This window comes from Pan troglodytes, chromosome 15, assembly GCF_028858775.2.
Source record: "Pan troglodytes isolate AG18354 chromosome 15, NHGRI_mPanTro3-v2.0_pri, whole genome shotgun sequence".
NCBI classification, from domain to species: Eukaryota; Metazoa; Chordata; class Mammalia; order Primates; family Hominidae; genus Pan; species Pan troglodytes.
In genome coordinates this window covers 90,618,992-90,641,679 of record NC_072413.2, presented here as the reverse complement: position 1 = coordinate 90,641,679, position 22,688 = coordinate 90,618,992, and the positions used below count along the sequence as shown (strand labels likewise).

The window sequence follows — 22,688 nt, the reverse complement described above, 5'->3', positions numbered from 1 at the left end:
TACATTCCTAGATGTGAGTCTGCTGGGCCACAAGGTAGATATATTTGGAGAAATGACAGAATTTACCAAACTGATCCCCTTTTCCGCAGCTTGCTCCTATTTACACTCCATCAATGCCTATAATGAGCTGAGAAGTAAATGGTCCCAAGCTAATGGAGCAGCCTGTACTGGTTCCTCCCAATTCCGTAATAAAAGACAGTAAACACCCCAGTCCTCCAACCTCAGCTTCATTATGTCCTCATGGTGCCCTCCTGCTCTGTGACAAAGGTGGAGCCTGGGCAAATTGCCCAGTTTGGGGTCTGGAGGGCAAATCAGTTTCATGCCTCAGTAAACATTAGCAGGGTGTGAAGATGGGGAAGGCAGGTGTCTGAAACTGGTGCTGCCATGCACGGCTTATTCATCTCCAAATGCCGAGTCCTTAGTTCTTGGAAAATGCCAAGAAAAACCTCCAGATAGGGTGCTGGAGTGGTGGGGCCTCCGCCTGAACACTCACTGACAACAAAAAACCAAAGGGAACTAGACACTTGTGAGGGACTCCACTGGGGCCACCATACCCATTTATACTCTGCAGACTGTCTGGATCAGAATCCTCTAGGGAGCTGCTAGAAATGCAGACTGCTAGGTTTCCAACCAAGGGTGCCTAGCATCAGGTCTGGGGTAGGCTGAGAATCCACGTTTTTTTTTTTTTTTAGATAGAGTCTCGTTCTGGCACCCAGGCTGGAGTGCAGTGGTGCGATCTCGGCTCACTGCAACCTCCGCCTCCTGGGTTCAAGCAATTCTCCTGCTTCAATCTCCCAAGCAGCTGGAATTACAGGTGCCTGCAACCACCCCCAGCTAAAGTTTGTATTTTTAGTAGAGACTGGGGTTTCACCATGTTGTCCAGGCTGGTCTTGAACTCCTGACCTTCAGTGATTCGGCCTCCCAAAGTGCTGGGATTACAGGCGTGAGCCACCATGCCCAGCTGAGAATCCACATTTTTAAACAGCTCCTGAGGGGATCCTGGTGCATGCAGCCTTCGGTGGGAATCACAGGCCCCCAAGGTCAGGGCTATTAAAAAAATATTAAGATTAAGCAACTTTCCTGATGTGTGTGTGTTTCCTTATAAACTATGAAATCCACTAAAAAGCATTCACAACAATGGGAATTTTTAAAATTGGATTTTTAGCTGGCTGGGTGCAGTGGCTCATGCCTGTAATCTCAGCACTTTGGGAGGCTGAGGCAGGTGGATCACCTGAAGGTCAGGAGTTTGAGACCAGCCTGGCCAACATGGTGAAACCTCAGTCTTTACTAAAAATATTAAAAAAATTAGCAGGGCATGGTGGCAGGTGCCTGTAATCCCAGCTATGTGGGAGGCTGAGATAGGAGAATTGCTTGAACCCAGGAGGCGGAGGTTGCAGTGAGCCAAGATCATACCATTGCACTCCAACCTGGGCAACAATAGTGAAACTTCGTCTCAAAAAAAAAAAAAAAAAAAAAGGGATTTTTAGAATAAATATTCTGACATTTCCCCCACACTCTGGAGGGTCAGCTTGTGAACTTCCCAGGGAGCCAGCGCCTCTCTCTGGAGGTCTCTGTTTTAGCTGGTGCTTTCCAAACCTCTGTAACCAGAGAGAAATACTTTTGACATCATGACACAGCATATGTGCATGCACACACACATACAAACACACACACACACGCACACACCACTAAAACAAAAGTTTAGCAAAATGAGACTTATTCCAGCTACATGAGATTCTGATAGTTTCTAGTCCAGTTTACTTTTTCATTAAAAAGAAACAAGTCATGACCCACTAAACTGATTTGATAACCCCCTCTGAAGTGTTTTCCAACACTAGCAATCAATTCTCCAATTCTCCAGACACCAACTGGGTATACAACAATTCAGCTAAATTCTGACACTAATTACCTGGATGTAGAGTTAGACTCTGCAGACTTAAGGCTTCAGTCCCCCAAGACTGCCCCCACTTCAGATGCAGTTGTCTCAGGCCACCAGCTGGCTTCTGACTGGCCGGCTATAGATCAGAGCTTTCCAGGCACAGTGACGAGATTTCTCCTAGGGCAAAGATGCCCAGCCAGCCGTCCCCTCCTCTTGCCATCTCCTCCTCCGGGACAGGAGGGTGGCGGCTTAGTCACAACACTGGGCACATCCTAGGGTGGGGCAGGCCTGAGAGGCTCTTCTCTTCCTTCCTCATTTTGGGTAATGGCGCCCACTTCTTGAGGCTAATGACTGCAGTGCCCAGGGCTGTGCCGGGGATCAGGCCCCATGATCCTTGCAAGGTGCTGAGCACAGCACCTTGGCACCAAGTAAATACTCAGGAAACCATCACGCATGTTCGTCTTCCTGTCATCAAGGATGGAAACCCCGGCATCTCCACAGTCTCCCCCTGCTCCCTCCCTCAGGGGCTGCCCTCACCCCTCTGGTTCCCCTAGCCATTGCCTGAGGCAGTCACCTCCGCATAGGGCCAGGATGGCTGCAGCAGCCCCTTGCTGGTCTCTGCTCTCCCCTTCCTCCAATCCCACCACCTGCTATGGCCAGGTTGCTCGCTGAAGAGCAGTCTGATATCAGCAACAGGCTCACAGCACCTGCGGAAGGAAGTCCCTGCAATCCCTAGGCACGGCGTTCAAGGCTTTCCAAGCATTTTACCTCCCACCCGTTATGCGGTTCTGCCCATGAAGCCACTCCTGAGGCTGCCCATAGCTTTCCCACTGCCAGATGTTTGCCCATGCTGTCTCCTCTGCCTTAAGTTCCCTTCCCGCCCTTCCTTGCCTGGCTCGCAACATCACTCTTCCACAAAGACAGCCACAAGTCTCCCATATGTGGAGGGAGCGGCTGGAGTGGGGGCAGCACAGGGCATCCTCCCAGCCACGGGCCTGGCAGTCAGTCTCCTGGGCAGAAGCAGCTGGGGCTTGCGGGTCACACACACTTGGGTTCAAATCGGCTCAGAACTTGGCTGTGACACCAAGGCAGGTCACACCCCCAGCCTCAGTTTCTTTATCTATAATAGCAATAAGAACATGCTTGATCGTTTTTTGAGCCCTTGCTTCATGCCAGGCGCTCTGCTAAACCCCTTCCAAGGATCAGGGAGTCTGATCCTCAGCACAGCCCTGGGGGCTGGCATCACTGAAGCGGTAATACCTTCCCTAAAGCTGTTATTGCTGTAGCGGTTAGAGGGAGCTCTGTGGGCAGTCGCAGCACAAAGCCTCACTCAGCACAGATGCCCCATCAGCAGGAGCCAGTCACGAAATCACTGCTGACACCCCACCCACCCTGATGGCTTTACCAGCTCTACACACCCATCCCCTAGCCTCAGTGGGGTTTGCCTTAAGTGCTGGCCCTTGGGACCACCAGGGATTGTCCTGGTGCTGGAGCCTCACACATGCCTAGGAGTGGCCCCAGGTTTACTTTATGCTCCAGAGCTGCCGACAGGACCAGACTGAGGTTGGGGTCACCCTGCAGTCGCACCCTCACTGGGCTTCTCCCACTCCCAGTCCTGCTTCCCTACTCCCTCCTGCTTTCTCCTCCAGGGCAAGTCCTGAATCACCCCTTGTATATGAATCTTGTCCCAAAGTCTGCCCCTAGGAGACCCCCAGGTAAGCAACTGGTATCATTCACCTGGAAGAAGTTCTCAAACCCCGGTCTGAGACAGGCTCATTATAAACACAGATTCCTACTTTGGGAGGCTGAGGTGGGCAGAACATTTGAGGTCAGGAGTTCAAGACCAGCCTGACCAACATGGTGAAACCCTGACTCTACTAAAAATACAAAAAAAATTAGCTGGGGGTAGTGGTGTGTGCCTGTAGTCTCAGCTACTCGGGAGGCTGAGGTGGGAGAATCGCTTGAACTCGGGAGGTGGAGGATGCAGTGAGCCCAGATCACGCCACTGCACTCCAGCCTGGTGACAGAGTGAGACTCCAACCCCCCACCTCGCTGCCGCCAAAAAAAATGCAGATTCCTGCGTCCCACCCCAGACCCACTGAGTCAGGATCTCCTGGGAGGAGTCTGTATTTTTAACCAGCTCTTCGGTGACTGTGGGACCCAGCCAGGTCTGGAAACCCTCTCTAGAGCCCTTATGCCAGTCCACCTAGGCTTTGCATTAGTTTGGAGTGAGCATCTTGAAGCAGAACCTGTCTTTTTTTTATTTCTGGGGGCAGAGGCTGCAGACAGAGCACAGAATGTGCTTCCTGAGTGCTGGATTGAGAGGGATGGGGGCGTCCTGCTCTGGGGAATCTTCACTGTGCAGCTTGGCCCTCTGGGGGCTGCCATGCTGTCATGGGGAATAAGCTCCAGGAACAGGCTCCCAGCCCAGCCCCCCGGGCCCCAAGTGCTCACTGACAAGAGGCTCTGGGAAGGGGAAGGGGCCTGGGTAGGCTTGCTCAGGACCAGGCCTGTGGTTCAGCATGGTGCTGGGGACACATGTCTAACTAAACACCAGGGCTGACAAGCATCCACTGTAACACCCCTCTGTGCCATGTCCTGGAGGTGACACAAGGCACATGATATGCCTCTGGGACATCACCTGCTGCTTCCAGGAGTTAGGCTCTGGAGGAGTCTGTAGGGCAGGATCTTAGAATTGCACAACCACAGAGCTTTAGATCTTTGATGTTCCGTCTTGGCTAACATCCCCTTGATGGGGGAGGCAACTGGGGGCCAGGAGAGGTCAGGTGACTTGCCCAGGGTCACAAGCTTCTAAGTGATGGGTCTCCAACTCTCAGCCTGGGACTATCCCTCCCACAGCATCTCACTTCTGAGCTACTCACAAACTCAGGCCTGGGAGCTGACATCCCTCAAAATACAGTGATGCCAGGCTCTGTGCCCTGTGGCCTCCTTAAGGGTACCCTGGGAGTTTGAGGGTAGGCCCAGGGGCACCTGCTTTTCTGGAACATGGAGGAAAGGTTGAGCAGTGACAGCAGTGAGCTTGGTGACCATGGCTCCAGAGCTCCCTGGACATAGAGGAAGTCGCTGCTCCAGCAAACCCCTATGGCCCAATTCATGGAAGTAGAACAAGGGCACTGACTGGGTGTGGGGCAGGGTGCTGTTTCTTTTGGGGGCAGGGTGCTGTTTCTTTTGGGGGCAGGGTGCTGTTTCTTTTTTAGACAGGGTCCTGCTTTGTCACTCAGGCTGGAGTGCAGTGGCACAGTCTCAATTCACTGCAACCTCTGCCTCCTGGGTTCAAGCCGTTCTCCTGCCTCAGCCTCCTGAGTAGCTGGGATTACAGGCATGTGCCACGACACCCGGCTAATTTTTCCATTTTTAGTAGAGTGGGGTTTTACCAAGTTGCCCAGGCTGGTCTTGAGAACTCCTGAAGTCAAGTGATCCACCCGCCTCGGCCTCCTAAAGTGCTGGGATTACAGGTGTGAGCCACTGCGCTGGGTCGGTGCTGTCTCTTTACATGTGTTTCTTATTCCCTCCTTCAGCACCAATATAACGATATTATCATTCCCATTTAACAGAAGAGGAAGTTGAGGCTCAGAGAGATTAAATAACAAGCTCAAGTTCTGGGCTTTGCAATTATGCCATCATTTGTTCATTCACAGCACCTAACATGTGCCAAACACTGTTAGGCTTCTTCCACTATGGTTAGGAGCTTGGAACCTGCCTCTCTGAGAGCCTAACGTGTCATAACATACCAAGGGCCAGGAGGCCTCTGATGTTTTGCCTTGTGGGCCTACAGGCATCAGAATTACTGCAGGATGCACACAGTGAGGCCTCTGGAGCAGACAGTGTGGACTTTGGAGATGTGTCTGGTTTGAAACCCTGCCCTGCCATTTACCAGCTGGGCAAGTGACTTCTCTCAGTCTCCGTTTCCTCATCTGTAGAATGGGGATAACAAGAGCATTTACCTCCTGAAATTGTTCGCAAAATTTAAAAAGAGAATGGCTATAAAAGCCCTTACCACAGTGCCAGGTACCTGGTGTGCCCTTAAGAGGCAGCAGCTGTTAGCATCAACTATTACTGCGGCAGGAAAATAGGGTCTGGAGGCAGGGAACGTGAGGCCAGTTCGCACTTCAGCTATGACAGGAAATATCCTCTCCATAGGGCGCAGGCCAAGTAAATGACTTTGTATCTTTACTTCATACTCTTCATTTACATAGGGTGTACCCCAAGTAACCAATGGAATCCTCTAGAGGGTATTTAAACTCCCCCAGATTCTGTAACGGTGCCCTTGAGGCCCTATGCTTGGGCCTGCTCCCACACTGTGGAGTGTACTTTCATTTTCAGTAAACCCCTTCATTCCTTCCTTGTTTTGTTCGTGCGTTTTGTCTAATTCTTTGTTCAAGATGCCAAGAACATGGACACCCTCCACTGGTGACATATTTTGGCGAGCCAGCGGGGAGGAAGAGGTAAGTCCAAAGTTTGGGATTCCTTTTTCTCCTTTCTCTTTTTCCTTTCTGCTCCATACAGGGGAATCAATCAATCAATCAATCAATCTCTCTCTCTCTCTCTTTTCCTTTCCAACTCAGGACCCTTGGTGGGCAGCGCCTAAATACAAAAGCAACTGCAGGTTTCTGGCCGTGGCCAGTGAAACTAAGGCGTTTCCATGTGGAGAAGCCTAAATGCCACTGCCTGGTTCACTTAAGGGACCAGGGTCTTTTTCATTTTTTTTCTCTCTCTTTCTTTTTCAGTCTTTCAGTGGCTGTTTCCCAGTAGCTCCTTGGAAGTTGAGGATAATTGGCTGGGGTCACTCCCCAGTATTGCCTGAAGGCCTAGGAATGAATGGGAATAATTACCCTGTCCAGAATGGGAAGGGATTCTTTTTTAAAAAAAAATATTTTCTGAGTGTGGTCCCTGATCCCTACATGTGGCACAGCTCAGAGCAAACTCGCATGTTTCAGGACTTAAACCTTCTTTTCTTATGCTAAATTCTTCCCTTCTCCTATTCAACTGGCTAAGGGCAAAAGAAACCCACCCAGCCTCCAGTTCCTATCATTAAAGTTCACGGAACAGGAAGCATGGGAAAGCGTGGCCTTATCAAATTATAAGGATGCTAAAAGTCAGGGATTACACCCAGGTACCAAAGGAAAGCTCATAGCAGGCTCTGGAGGGAACACATGGAAAGTGGCGCCAGTGCCCACCTAAGGTCAGAGACATCTGACACTCTAAGATTGGAGCCCACAGGAGGATGCTCTGGGGGATCCTGCAGACCTCAACCTCCCCAAAGGGGATGCTCTTGGCAGAGGTTATGAGGTCTACTACTAAGCCCTCCTTAGAATTTTCTCTTGCAGTTGCAATGGCTGCTTGACCCCCAAATTGTTTAGAATCTGGAGTTTACTGTCTACTGGGAAAGTGGGATGGCATTGCATGGATCCCACTTGTGCTGCTGTTGTTAAGAACAAATAGTTCCTCTTCAAAGGGTTTTGGTTCCTGGTTCTTTGTTCTATTCTAAAAGGTAATCTTACCCATTCATCTATTAGCCCTCCCTATCTCCACTGTGCCTAAACACACCCAAGATATACTGTACCTGTTCTCCCTGTCAAACGCCCACCCTCGCCTCCTTTGATGATGTCAACAGTAGCCAATCGGAATTAGCCTAGATTGTGTGGTCCGACCCCAGCCCACAGGGGGAGGACACAGGAACAGGGTCTGCTTCAGGGATAAAAACTCCTGGTCTCCTTTGTTTTGCAAGCTCTCCCTTGCCTCTGCTTTGCATGCAGGAAGCGCCCTTCTATAGAAGTAAATTGCCTTGCTGAGAAAACTTTTGCCTGAGTGCTGGGTTCACTTTGCAGCACTGACAATTTGTTTCTAACAATCTGGGGCCTTGCCCAGGATTCCCATTCTCCTCTGGGGAAGGGGTCTCTGGTCATCTCCCAGGGGGAGACGTGACCCACTGCCTTGCTGACGTGGCCTCAAGGGCTAGAGATTGGGACCCCACCCACTGTGACGAATAAACCTGGACTCTCGGCAACGTTGGAAGGAAAGACTTGCCTACAAATACCGTGGCGACCAGGTAACTTTGCGCACAAGACCGAAGTAAGAAAAGCTGTGGGGGCGGTGAAGTATTTCATTGGTGGTCGGGATATCTTGGAGGTTGAAAGTGTGTGTGAATGATCATAGGCACCACTGCTTGCGGTGCTGCTTGTGTGAATGGTGATAGGCATTACTGCTGTCCAGGGTGAGTGGGTCCTGTCTGTGGTTCTGTGGTTCTGTGGTCACCTCATCTTCATATGGCTTAGGGCAGATCCTGCCATGGGGCTTATACCTGCATGCCAATGCTAAGAGGGACCTAATTTCCTGTGAAGGAAGTGGCCAGATAGGATGAAGTGAATGGAAAGGAGTGCAAGAAACCTCCATTAATGGGGGTTGAGCCTCTAGAGAAAAAGGAAGGCAAGAGAACTCTAGTAAGAGAGATTGGGCCACACACACAGTCAAGGGGGCATCCAAAACCTCCAAGATGGGAAACACTCCTAGTACAACAGGGAAAGGTAAGGACGGGGATAGTCAGATCCCCTCTGATAGTCCTCTAGGTCTCATGCTAAAATATTGGAAGGAGAATGAGAGGAATAGGCACAAGAAAAAGCAACAGATGATAAAATATTGTTGTTTCATTTGGGCCAAGGAACCCATCCTCAAACCTGCCATCTTCTTGCCAAAATATGGATCAGATGAGGATTGGGTCTGTTAACTTTTAACTTAGTATGTGAATGACAAAAGTCTGGTCTTGCAGGAAGAGACTATGCCCTCTTCTGGAGAAAACAACCTGTTCTCCTCTTTCCCCTAAAGAATACAGGGGAAGGCGTAGTAAAACCAACCCCTAGGCAGAGGGATCCCAACTCCTGGAACCCTCTAAACCACCTTTCCCCACTTAATTCCCCCCAACTTGACCTGTCCCCTCCACAGGCAGCTGCTGCTACCCTGGACTCGGTCCCAGATCCTTCTGCTACTCCTATTATTCCTCCCCCTTATACTCTTGACTCTTGGGAATTACCACCACCCCATGAGTCTGTTCCTTGTCAGCCTAAGTATCCTTCCCTAAAGGGACTACCATGTAAGAAGGATATTCAAAATCTTCCTTTCCCCTCTGCCTCTAAGGAATCAGCTCCAACTCTCTTCCCTTTGAGAGAGGTGTCCCAGGCAGGAGGAGCTACTGGCTTTGTAAATGCTCCTTTGACAAGTTCAGAGGTTCAAGGTTTAAAGAAAGAACTTAAGCCACTGCTAGATGACCCATACGGGGTAGCAGATCAATTCCTAGGCCCCCAGTTATATACCTGGGCCGAATTAATGTCCATCCTGGGTATCCTCTTCTCAGGAGAAGAAAAGGGGATGATTCACAGGGCTGCTACGACAATTTGGGAATGTGAATATTCTCCTGGCCAAAATGTTCCTGCAGCAGACCAGAAATTCCCAGCCCAAGATCCTCAATGGGATAATAACAATGCAGTCTGCTGGGAAAATATGAAAGATCTTAGGGAAATGATAATTAAAGGAATTCGGGAGTCAGTGCCCCATGCTCAGAATCTTTCCTGAACATTTGACATACAACAGGAAAAAGATGAAGGGCCCATGAAATTTCTAGAAAGACTAAGGGAACAAATAAGGAAATATGCAGATTTGGATCCAGAAGACCCTCTTGGGCAAGGAATATTAAAGCTACATTTTGTCACAAATAGCTGGCCAGACATAGCAAAGAAGTTGCAGAAACTAGAAAAACAAAAAACCGGTCCAGAGAGGAACCCCTAGGAGAAGCCCAAAAAGTATATGTGAGGAGAGATTAAGAAAAGCAAAAACAAAAAACGAAACTTATGCTATCCACTTTCCAACAGATGGCTTCAAGCCATCTGCTTCTAAACAGAGACTCCAGGGGACCAGGAATTATAAAGGGTCCAAACCCCGTCTGGAGGACCCAAGCCTCCAACTAGCGGACCCAGACCCTCAGCTACCAGGCCCTCTAAAGAGTATGGGGGAGCAAGGTCAAATAATCCTGGAAATGAGAGAGTGGGAGGACAGGATAGGTGCTTCAAATGTGGAAGAGCAGGCCACTTCAAAAGAGAATGCCCCGAGTTGGGGAAGGAAAAAGAAACTGTCCTGCTCATGGCATAATAGTAGACCACCTCACCCATTGAGTTGAAGCCATTCCCCTCCCCGCAACAGCTAATAATGTGGTTAAAGTATTACTAGAGAAGATAATACCTCAGTTCGGGCCAGTAGAAAACACTGACTCAGACAACGGGACTCACTTTACCGCAAATATCATTAAAGGGCTTACTCAAACTTTAGGAATCAAATGGGAGTATCATGACCCCTGGCATCCAACCTCATCAGGAAGAATAGAAAGGATGAATCAGACTTTAAAAAATCATCTAAGTTAATTTCAGAAAGTCCATTACCCTGGACTAAGTGTCTCCCCATCGTTCTACTCAGGATCCGAACTGCCCCTCAAACAGATGTTGGCCTATCTCCTTATGAAATGCTCTATAGGTTACCATACTTAAGTTCCACTAGTGACATTCCCACTTTTGAGACCAAAGATCAGTTCCTTAGGAATTATATACTTGGTCTGTCTTCTACCTTATCTTTCCTTAGGACTAAAGGTCTCTTAGCGCAAACGCTGCCTCTTGAGTTTCCAGTCCATCAGCACCGGCCCGGAGACTACGGCCTCAATAAGAGCTGGAAAGAAGAGAAACTTGAACCGTCCTGGGAGGGACCATATCTAGTGCTCCTAACAACTGAAACTGCAGTCTGAACTGCCGAGAAAGGATGGACCCATCACACCCGAGTCAAGAAAGCACCGCCCCCTCCAGCGTCATGGGCCATAGTCCCAGGGGAAAATCCTACCAAACTAAAGCTAAGGAAAGTTTAATTCTCTTTCATCTATTCTGTTACTCCTTCTTCTTTCCTTGTTCTCTTGCTAGCCACCTCATTATTAATGTAACTAGATCAGACTCACCCCAGACCATTACCTTTGATGCTTGTTTAGTTATACCTTGTGGGGATCTCCAAAGCCAGAGACAGCTTGCAGCAGCAGAGAAATATCTCTGCCCCTCCGAAGCAGATGCTTCTACCTTGTTTAGCTTTCCGTTTTGTCATACTTGGGAATATGTCGTTTGGACCACTCAACGTCAAGATTGGGTCCCCTCAAACGATTTCCCGCTAGCGGTTCTAAAGCCCTATATCCATTTTACTAAAGGAATTGCCCCTCCCAATTGTCGATATAACCAATGTAACCCGGTGCAAATTTCCATCACCATCCCAACTCTCCAAGATTCCTCCCCCACCCTAAACCGTTTCTATGGTATGGGAGCAGATGTAAGAGGGAAAGACCCCATAGGATTCTTCGAGTTGCACCTCAGTACATCTCCATCCCTCATATCTCCACGTCTATCCTCTTCTACACCTGCTAACCAGACCATTGTCTCTTCATCTAATGACAAAAGCAAAGTAGCTATTGTAGAGGTTAAAAATTTAAAACAAACACTGACAATTGAAACAGGATACAAAGAAACAAATGCCTGGATGGAATGGATTGAATATTCCGTTCGCAGTCTAAACAAAAGCGACTGTTACGCTTGTGCGCAAGGTAGGCCAGAGGCCCAAGTCGTCCCCTTTCCACTTGGATGGTCTTCTGACCAACCGGGCATGGGCTGCATGGTGGCTCTTTTCCAACACCCTACAGCCTGGGATAGTGAATTCTGTCGAGCTCTCTCTGTGCTATTCCCTGAAACTCAACACCTTGAGGGTGAGCCCCCGAGGGCCATCCAGCCTCCATCTCCAGATGCCAAGTTTACTTCCTGTCTCTCACGACAGGGAAAAGATTTGGAGTTTCTTGGGGACCTAAAGGGATGCAGTGAGCTTAAGTCTTTCCAAGAGCTTACCAATCAGTCTGCACTTGTTCATGCCCGAGCTGATGTATGGTGGTATTGTGGTGGACACCTGCTAGACACTCTGCCAAGTAACTGGAGTGGTACTTGTGCTCTAATTCAATTGGCCATCCCTTTCACCCTGGCATTTCAACAACCAGAAAAAAAGAAACCACAACGCCGTAAAACAAGAGAGGCCCTTCAAGGATCTTTCGACTCTCATGTCTATCTAGATGGAATTGGAGTCCCACAGGGGGTACCTGATAGATTCAAAGCCCGAGACCCAGTAGCTGCAGGATTTGAATCATTATTTCCAATGGTAGCTATTAATAAAAATGTAGCTTGGATAAATTACATCTATTATAACCAGCAGCGATTTATTAATTACACTAGGGATGCTATCCAAGGAATAGCTGAACAATTAGGGCCTACTAGCCAAATGGCTTGGGAAAACAGAATGGCCCTAGATATGATATTAGCAGAAAAAGGTGGAGTTTGTGTTATGATAGGAACCCAATGCTGCACCTACATTCCCAACAATACAGCTCCTGATGGAACAATTACAAAAGCTTTACAAGGTCTTACCTCCTTATCAGATGAATTAGCCACAAATTCTGGGATAACTGACCCTTTCACAGGATGGTTAGGGCAATGGTTTGGTAGATGGAAAGGACTCATGGCCTCTATTGTTACCTCTCTTGCAATTGCAATAGCTGTGCTTATTCTTGTTGGATGCTGCATCATACCCTGCATTCGTGGACTAGTCCAAAGACTTATAGAGACAGCTAGTAACAAAACCTTTCCTAGTTCTTCCCAATCCTATAGTAACAAATTCTTCCCCGTGAACGAACACGAAATCCGAGTCATATTAGATAGGTTTAAAGCGGAACATGTATAAATTCAAGAGGAGGAAATTGTTGTTGACAACAAATAGTTCCTCTTCAAAGAGTTTCTGTGCCTGGTTCTTTGTTCTATTCTAAAAGCTAATCATACCCATTCATCTATCAGCCCTCCCTCTCTCTGCTGTGCCCAAACACCCCAAAATGTACTATACCTGTGCTTCCTGTCAAAGGCCCACCCTTGCCTCCTTTGATGATGTCAACTGTAGCCAATCGGAATTAGCCTAGATTGTGCGGTCTGACCCCAGCCCACAGGGGGAAGACACAGGAACAGGGTCTGCGTTAGGGATAAGAAAATCCTGTTCTCCTTTGTTTTGCATGCTCCCCCTTGCCTCTGCCTTGCATGCAGGAAGCGCCCTTCTACAGAAGTAAATTGCCTTGCTGAGAAAACTTTTGCCTGAGTGCTGGGTTCACTTTGTGGCACTGAAAATTTGTTTCTAACAGAACAGGAAGGATGGGAAGGCATGGCCTTATCAAATTATAAGGATGCTAAAAGTCAGGGATTACACCCAGGTACCAAAGGAAAGCTCATAGCAGGCTCTGGAGGGAACACATGGAAAGTGGTGCCAGTGCCCACCTAAGGTCAGAGACATCTGACACTCTAAGATTGGAGCCCACAGGAGGATGCTCTGGGGGATCCTGTAGACCTCAACCTCCCCAAAGGGGATGCTCTTGGCAGAGGTTATGAGGTCTAGTACTAAGCCCTCCTTAGAATTTTCTCTTGCAGTTGCAATGGCTGCTTGACCCCCAAATTGTTTCGAATCTGGAGTTTACTGTCTACTGGGAAAGTGGGATGGTGTTGCATGGATCCCACTTGTGCTGCTGTTCTGAGCAAGGAGCCTGGTTAATGTGTGATGCCCTCCTTTGGTACTGTTTGGCTCCAGCACTCTTTGGAGTCTGGGGAGGTCTGGCCTTTAACAACCAAACTGCTTTACCCAAAATTTTGGTTCATAGCCTTCATTGGCTTATCTATTGGGGTAAAGTAAAACCAGTAAGCTTGTATTGCTATCTCATGGCTAAGGTTCCGAGCTACTGGATTTTCATTTATGTGTGTGTATACACATCTAGATGTGTTTATTTGTATGTACACTTACTGTTATATGTTGTCTACCAAAACTGGCAGAAAGTCTAGCACCTTTTAAAGGGTCTGAATAGGAAACATTTGTTATCGATTGTTTCTAAGGGCAGCCACTATGAGACTTCAAAAGAACCTTGGTTTTTCACAATCTTTTATGAACATTTCCTTTCTATTGATCCCAGGTCCTTAGACAAAAACTCAATCAATTGTCAACCATAAAATATTTAAATTTACCTATAGCCTGGAACACTGCTCCCCACCCCCAACAGTTTTCAAGTTGTCCCACCTTTCTGAAACAAACCAATGTATTCATGTATTCCTTAATTGTATTTGACTGATGTCTCATGCCTCCCTAAAATCTATAAAACCAAGCTGCACCCCAACCACCTTGGGCACATGTTCTCAGGACCTCCTGAGGGCTGGGTCATGGGCCATGGTCACTCATATTTGGTTCAGAATAAATCTCTTAAAATATTTTACAGAGTTTGACTCTTTTCATCGACAGTAAAACAAGAAGTATTGTAAAAAAAATGCATCAGAAGTTTGGTAATTCTTTTTTTTTTTTTTTTTTTTTTTGAGACGGAGTCTCGCTCTGTCACCCAGGCTGGAGTGCAGTGGCGTAATCTTGGCTCACTGCAAGCTCCGCCTTCCGGGTTCACGCCATTCTCCTGCCTCAGCCTCCTGAGTAGCTGGGACGGGGTTTCACCGTGTTAACCAGGATGGTCTCCATCTCCTGACCTGGTGATCCACCCACCTTGGTCTCCCAAAGTGCTGGGATTACAGGCATGAGCAACTGTGCCCGGCCCAGCAATTCTTTTTTAAATATAGTTAAGCATGAAGCTGGATTTAGTGCAAAGCCAAATCTCACATACATGCTTGCATTGCTTCACACTATGTTTACTCTTTTGCATGGATAGTGCTGGAGTACTTATTGGCCATGTGCCTAAAGTCAATTTCTTAATTGCACAGGCTGTATGAAAATATTGGCGAACTTAAGGATACTGAATTATGTGTCAGGATTAAAATATTCATTATGTGGGTTTTTGGGGGCCCTAGGTAACACTGTAGCCTCCAGGGTAAATTGAGTAGGAAAACTTAGGGTTGGTTTCCTGTTTATTTGTTTTTGACTTCTAGTTTTCATTCACTTGCTGTTTATTCTCCTCTGGCTTTGCTTGTGTATCCATATGTATAAAACTATGATTTTTTTTAGTTCCTAGTGGAAGGCTTTCATTTGATTCTGTGAATAGTTATTTTGTTTCCCATGTATTTCTAGCAAATCATCATTCATTCCATTTATCTGGAATTCCAAAGCTACCTTTGTCGGGCCCACAGGAATTAATGGAGCACACCAACTTTCTACCTTTAAACAAACTTTTTGGATTTTAGGCTTCCTGATAATTTAAGTGTCCTGCGTATACCCTTGTAAATAGAATTTGAGTCATATTTCTCTCTCTCTGCCTAACATCTCCACAATTTGTAAACTGTTTGTGAATATTCTTAATTCATGGCAATGTGTTTGTTTGCATATGGTCAGGCAGGGTCGCTAGGGCCACTCAGAGAGAGAACCCAGAAACCTGGCATGCCAGCAAAAGGGTAAGAGTTTCTTACTAGTCAGTCTCTGGCTTCTTTCTCTCTGTGCAAACTGGTTAAATATAAAGGAAAAGTCACTGTTTGTCTCCTCTGTAAAGTTTTACATTAATTGGTTTAATAATAATAAAAGCTTAAGTCAAATATTTTGTCAGAAAAGTGAAAAATGTAATGCCTTTTATTTAGTTCATGTGACTTGAGTAATCTTTGGGACATAAAGACAGTTTTAAAGATTATTGGTAAAACACAAATGTCTTCAAAATGTAAACATGTGGTCCAAATTATGTTCAAATATTGGGTTTGCTAAATGCTTGAAGGTCATAAGTTGCTTCTTTGCCTTTTGAAAATTGTTTAACTTGCCTGCTTTCCAGCTAGGTAAGGCCTGGGGACATGAGGAGTTGGCCACGCTTCTAGCTATGCTGGAAACAGTCAAACTTTATCAGAACTAACTTACCAGGTTTTACTTTAAAATTCGCCATTATAACATGCAGTTAAGACTACTAGAGGCCGGGCGTGGTGGCTCAGGCCTGTAATCCAGCACTTTGGCAGGCCAAGTCGGGCAGATCACGAGGTCAGGAGATTGAGACCATCCTGGCTAACACGATGAAACCCCGTCTCTACTAAAAATACAAAAAATTAGCCAGGCGCTTGTAGTCCCAGCTGCTTGGGAGGCTGAGGCAGGAGAATGGTGTGAACCTGGGAGGCAGAGACTGCAGTGAGCTGAGATTGCGCCACTGCACTCCAGCCTGGGCAACAGAGTGAGACTCCATCCCCCCGCAAAAAAAAAAAAAAAAAAAAGACTACTAGAAACAGTTTTACATGCAAGGTATATAAGAACAGTAGAATGTGTGTGTGTGTGTTTTGTAAAAGGTTATAAAAGGTTTCTACTTCTTTAAAATTTCTGAGTCATTTTGGGAAAATAAATAATTTATGGTACTCTGGAATTCCAAAATCAAACTTCAGTTTCAAAATTGTCTTTCCTGATGCCTGATTTTTTGGATGGATCAGAGGGCCCCTGAAAACATCCAGAAAGGAGGTAAACAGGATTATTTGACATGTTTAGGTACACGAGATTGCCAAAATGATGTTTGATCTTCCTTAGGTTATATTTTTGTGAATAATACTAATATGTGTTACAAAATTGTATGGGATTTCTAAAATGTTAATGTCTAAGTATATGCTATCAATTATAATTATGATTATTATGCTAAGTGATTATAAATCACACACAAAAAACAAATTTTCTTCTCAGTGCTATGTACCTAATTTGGAAAAACAACTAGTATCCAAGATAATATAAGTCTAATGTTAATTAAGCATGGCCTCATGTAGAACCAGGATGGCCACCTTGTCCTTCCTGAGTCCTTAAAGCTTTTATTATTAAGAGTTCTGCATTCCATGACTCAACATGGAAAAAATAAAATGATCCAAATTGAATACATTGATGTAGTGGCTTACAAATTACTGAAATTGTTTATAACCAATGTTTGATCCCATATTCCTGGGAAAACAATTAAAGCTTCGGGTACAATTGGTCACCTGGAGGCCACTTAAACATTTTACAAAGGGATTTCATTCAACTGGTATTTTCAATGCATGTGTTCTGGCTGTATAAAAGCTTTCCCATGCAAGAGGGCTGATGTTATAACAGTAGATTATTATGCTATAGTGTATTTTCACCAGGTAAAAAAGCTTTTATAGTTTAGATCTTCTGAGAACATCAGAGAAAGACTGTCCTTGCCATCCACATTGCAACAAAACTTCGGGACCTGGAACTTTGGGTTCATAATCTCAAAACTGTGAAGGGTCCCTCCATACTCTTGGAACTGTATACCCATTGGAACCCTTGGGGTAAGGCTAACCAGGGGTGTTTCTCCCCAGAAGAGGATGGCATCCTTGATGTGAACAGCTTTTCCCAAGTTCACAGATTAAGGCCTCCACTATCATGAAACTCTTATCTTTGAATATTTTCCCTTGCTTATGCCTCTGTGAACAATAGAAGTGGAAAAGGGGTCTGTTTTGTGCACTTACGGGGTGTACTTTTATTCGCGCAGGAGTTTGCAGCCAGCCTTATACATGAAGAACCTTATACTTTGATGGATAAAGGATAAAGGCCCAATGCAGGTTAAAAAAAACTTTAATGGTACCTCATTATGGCTGCCTCACAATCAGTCAGAAACAAAACATTGGTTCATTTCTCTTAACCCACATCACAGGTTAAAGATATCATTGCCAGGAGGCCTTCACTCTTCTAGAAGGGCATAATTTATTAGGTCCTTTTTCCATGGTTTAAAGTAAAAGAAGCAATGATTAGCAATATATCCCTTATGACAGGCTCTACAGCAAATTCTCCTGTAAAGGCTACAGTTACACAACAGACTTTAAATTTTTTTGTGAAAGTTATGATAGAATTGGCTGAACAAAGACATATCTGTGCAGCTGCTGGCACATGTGGCCTATGGAGAAATACAGCAAATGAAGATTATAGAAATTCAGTGCTAGGGGATTAACAAAGAAACTGCTTAGTTAAGTCATTCTTTGGCCTCTTTGATTGTAGGAGGTTTGGCTTGTGGGGACCTTGGGTAAGGAGCATACTCCAATTTCTTACTATTATCCTCCCAATAGTCATAGTGATAGTTTCCCTGTTGGGCTGTATTCTCTCAAAGGTTTTAAATGCTTGCATGCAGCCATCTCTAGAATGTCATATGGTCTCTCTCCAACTGGAATAACAGGAGCTGAAAGAAATATGTGACCATGAGGACACCGTAACCTATGAATGATGGGCTAAGTAAGACCAGAAACCCAAAATGATGGTAACAGAGAGTGGCACTAAGGCCCTAAGTTTTGGTCACGTTCTCACCTAAGTGACCAAAGTGAGAACGTGACCAAAAAGGGGGAATTTTTAAATTTATTTATTTTGGTTTTTTTTTTGAGATGGAGTTTTGCTCTTGTTGCCCATGCTGGGGTGCAATGGTACGATCTTGGTTCACTGCAACCTCTGCCTCCCAGGTTCAAGCAATTCTCCTGTTTCAGCCTCCTGAGTAGCTAGGATTACAGGCGCCCGCCACTATGCCCAGCTAATTTTTGGTATTTTTAGTAGAGACGGGGTTTCACCATGTTGGCCAGGCTGGTCTCGAACTCCTGACCTCAAGTGATCCACCTGCCTCAGCCTCCCAAAGTGCTGGGATTACAGGTGTGGGCCACCGTGCCTGGCCAGGAATTTGTTAAACAAAATTCTGGCAGGCTGTTGTTTTGGACTAAGCTCATGCACTAGGCCCCAACAAACCAAACCAAAATGGTATCATTTGTGCTAAGACTTTAAGGAAACACATAGGTTTTAGAACAGACCAGGTTTTCTTCTTTTCTCCTGCAAATCTCTGTAACAAACATTCTTGACAGCATAGGTATCCACCCCCTGAAGTTCCCATTAAATCTTTTAACCAATTTCATTTCCTCTCGCATAGAGACCATCAAGCTTCAGATGAACAGGCAACAAAGGTTCCAGCCATTTGCAGGTGAATACACCAACCCTGCCCATCAAGAAGCTATCCTGCCTCCACTATACAGAGCAGGGTGAGAGTTCCTTGATCCCCAATAGGTAGGGACTACACCCCAAGCCAGCATGAAGCAGTTACAGAAAAAAAAGATCATTGGTCCCTCTGCCTCCTATAAAGATTTATGGGGCTCACCTCTCTCAGGGAAGATATGAGGCAGGAAAAATAGGGTCTGGAGGCAGGGAACATAAGGCTGATTCACACTTCAGTTATAACAGGAAATATCCTCTCCATACAGTGTAGGCCAAGTAAAAGACTTTGTAACTTTACGTCATCCTCTTCATTTACATAGGGTGTACCCCAAGTAACCAGTGGACTCCTCTAGAGGGTATTTAATATTCCCAAAATTCTGTAACGGTGCCCTTGAGGCCCTATGCTTGGGCCCGCTCCCACCCTGTGGAGTGTACTTTCATTTTCAATAAACCCCTTCATTCCTTCCTTGCTTTGTGCATTTTGTCCAATTCTCTGTTCAAGACACCAAGAACCTGGACACCCTCCACCGGTGACATTATCAGCCTCGCTTTTCCTGCCCATCTGGACTCAGGAGGGTCCTACGTAGGTGGGGAGGGGGTGCTCTAGGTTGAGCATGGTTTTCTTCAGAGGCAGCAGGGGTTGTGGGCCTGGAGCCCACTGCTGGACCCCAACACATACCACCCCATTTTTAACCAGCCCTTGTCAAGGTCCCGTAGCTTAAGTCATTGACTTATGGCACCAAAGTGTATTTTAAAATTCTCACTGACCCAAAACCAGTTCTGAATAAACAGGCAGTTCTCAGGGTGGTTAGCAGACACCCGCTCCACCCAGCAGCTGCTTAGTAATCACAAGCTACCTCCCATGAAGGGGGATCAGCCCCTGTTGCTGCCCCTACAGGAAGTTTCTTCTAGAACCCCTGCAATGGGAGGCCTGGTCCACGCAGGACTCCAGGCTGTCCTTGAAGCTGATAATACAGGAAGCTGAGAGACAGGCCGTGAGCCAGAGGGGCAGGTGTGGAAGGGAGGGGCTCTTATCAGATAGTGTGAGAAAGCCTCAGAGCCAACACATCCCCTGTGGTTCCCAGAGGGGCCTGTGCCCTCTCTCTGCATCCTCTGGGCCACACCCCTCCCTCTGGGGCTTCCCTGTGAAGTCCCCTGCACCCACCCAGGGTTGCATGTGATGTTTGCTGCAACCAGATAACCTCCTGCAGGGCCGGGTCTACTCACCTACTGACACAGTAGAATGCAATCAGTCTGAAGATGTCCTCAAACACAAGAGCCGAGCCTTCCAGGTACAATACTGGGGAGAGACAAGAAGGGCCCTGGGTGAGGTGAGTATCCTGCCAAGGAAAATGGGGGAAGGAGGTGGCAAGGACGGGGTCGGGGGGCGTGTCTGCTGCACACATTCTGGGTCCCATGCTGGGCTGCATGCGGCCCCCATACACATCAGCTGCCAGCTGGACCTTAGGTAAGTGAGAAATGGAATTCCTTGTCAATCCACTGAGATTTCAGGAGATTACCTGTTTGTATTGGTCCATTTTCATGCTGCTGATAAAGACATACCCGGGCCGGGTACAGTGGCTCATGCTTGTAATCCCAGCACTTTGGGAGGCTGAGATGGGCGAATCACAAGGTCAGGAGTTCAAGACCAGCCTGGCCAACATGGTGAAACCTGTCTCTACTAAAAATACAAAAATTTAGCCGGTGTGGTGGCAGGCACCTGTAATCCCAGCTACTTGGGAGGCTGAGGCAGGACAATCACTTGAACCCGGGAGGCGGAGGTTGCAGAGAGCCGAGACTGCACCACAGCATTTCGCCTGGGCAACAGAGTGAGACTCTGTCTCAAAAAAAAAAAAAAAAAGACATACCAGAGACTGGATGATTTATATATATATAAAAAAAGAGGTTTAATGGACTCACAGTTCTATGTGGCTGGTGAGGCCTCATAATTACGGTGGAAGGCGAAAGGCACGTCTTAATGATGGCAGACAGAGAATGACAGCCAAGCGAAAGGGGTTTCCCCTTATAAAGCCATCAGATCTCGTGAGCCTTATTCACTACCAGGAGAACAGTATGGGGGAAACCGCCCCCATGATTCAATTATCTCCCACCAGGTCCCTCCCACAACTCGTGGGAATTATGGGAGCTATAATTCAAGGTGAGATTTGGGTGAGGACACAGCCAAACCATGTCACTGTTAGGATAGCTGGTGTTAATATACACTCATCATTTTTGACAAAATAACACAGAAGTTTCTAGACTGTAAATGCAGAATTAAACATTTAATAGATCACAGTCATCCCAAGCAACAGTCTTAGAACTTGGCAATTCTGAGGCCCAGGAGAGGCCAGGAGGAAGGGTGTTGCCCAGTTCTGCCTCAGCCTCCAGGAGGAACATGGGTCTGGGGCACTGAAGTGGGGCCAGTGGCCTGTCACCCAGATCTCCAGGGCCTCTCAGAACCTGAATGGCTGCACAGCTCACCCAAGGGCGAGGGCTACCCTGATGTTTTACAGCTCTGGCAAGGAAGAGGGATCAAAGCATTTGTTCAAAATCCATGCCAAGGTGGATGGGGCTCCTCGGAGGGGCAGGGTGCCAGGATGCCACCGTCAGTGCCTGCAGCTGGGGCCAGACTGACCAGTGGAGAACACGCCACCATGCTCTGCCCTGCTTGGGAGAGCCAGGGCGAAGGGCCCAGAGAGGCTCAGCAGGTTGTTGGAGGTCCCACTGTTCATCAGTGCCCCACAGGCACCTGCCCCACAACTCCTGACTCATCCTCACACTCAAATGGTCATGCTCCCTGCACGTGGGAGCCCCACATGAGCGCTCTCTGGCTCCAGAGGGGCCAGGAAACACGTGCATGTCCCACTGTGGTCCTGGTCTCCCGAGGTGCTAGTTTCCATGTGATGGAGAGGGAAGGCAGGACCCGGCTTCCAGGTCTGGCTCTGAGCCTGGAACAGACAATGAGGCTTAGAGCGCGCCCTTTCCCACCTCAGTGCCTCTGTCCTTCCACCTGTAAAGGGAAAGGAGTTCTTCCCTAAAGCCACACGCACATAGGTGACATCAGTTTGCGGACCTGTTTTCAAAGCCCAGGACAGCACTCCACAGCATTAGAGGTCTGTGAGATGCTTATAGTGATACGCGAACCAACATGTTGTGTTCAATTAGCTTCATTTTTATATTTGCCTTCTTTCTGCATATCAAACACTGTTCTTAACAGTTCACATAATTAAAAAAATTATATTTGTCTATGGCAAGGAGATAGAGACAAAATTTTAAAAGAGAATTTAAATAAAATATTAACTAGATGGTGGTACAGGAGGTATTTGGAGGATGCCTACAAATGACTTAAGTCTGAGAGACCCTAGCTGGTGGTGTTGGAATTCACAGGATGCCCCGGGCATCCCAGTGCCACCTAGTGCCCGCATCTGGTGCATTGCCGACTCCTTCCACAAGGGGCAGCACAGGTGTGGCCAAGGGAGGCTGGGGTCAAAAGACTTCCGGCAGCAGAGAGGGGAGACAGAGGTTCCATCTGTAAGATGGGAAGGGAAGGAAGGACCTTCCTCAGGAATGCCTGGCGTGGGTTAGTGGCAATGCACACAAAAAGCCCAGCCTACATATCAGGCATACTCAACAATCAGCGGCTTTCCTTCCCATTGAGGCACGGCCTGATCTTTGCAGAACACAGATAAACTTTGAAGACGAAGTCAGTCACGCCCCCTTCTGTGCCCCCTGGCACTTTACACAAAGCCCTGGACTCCCTTCCTGAAACAGCATCCTTACAAGGCTTTGGTATCTAGTCCAC

At 47.1% G+C, this 22,688-nt stretch overlaps 1 protein-coding gene across 4 annotated transcripts in view; it reads right to left on the bottom strand.

Moving 5' to 3' along the window:
• Positions 1–22,688, bottom strand: part of RIN3 (Ras and Rab interactor 3) — a 175,491-nt gene that overhangs the window by 53,583 nt on the left and 99,220 nt on the right. For all 4 annotated transcript variants that reach the window (XM_063793863.1, XM_063793864.1, XM_016926624.4 and 1 more), the window contains exon 4: positions 20,114–20,186. In XM_063793863.1, coding sequence (XP_063649933.1) covers positions 20,114–20,186 — 73 coding nt within the window. The remainder of the gene's footprint in view (positions 1–20,113; positions 20,187–22,688) is intronic.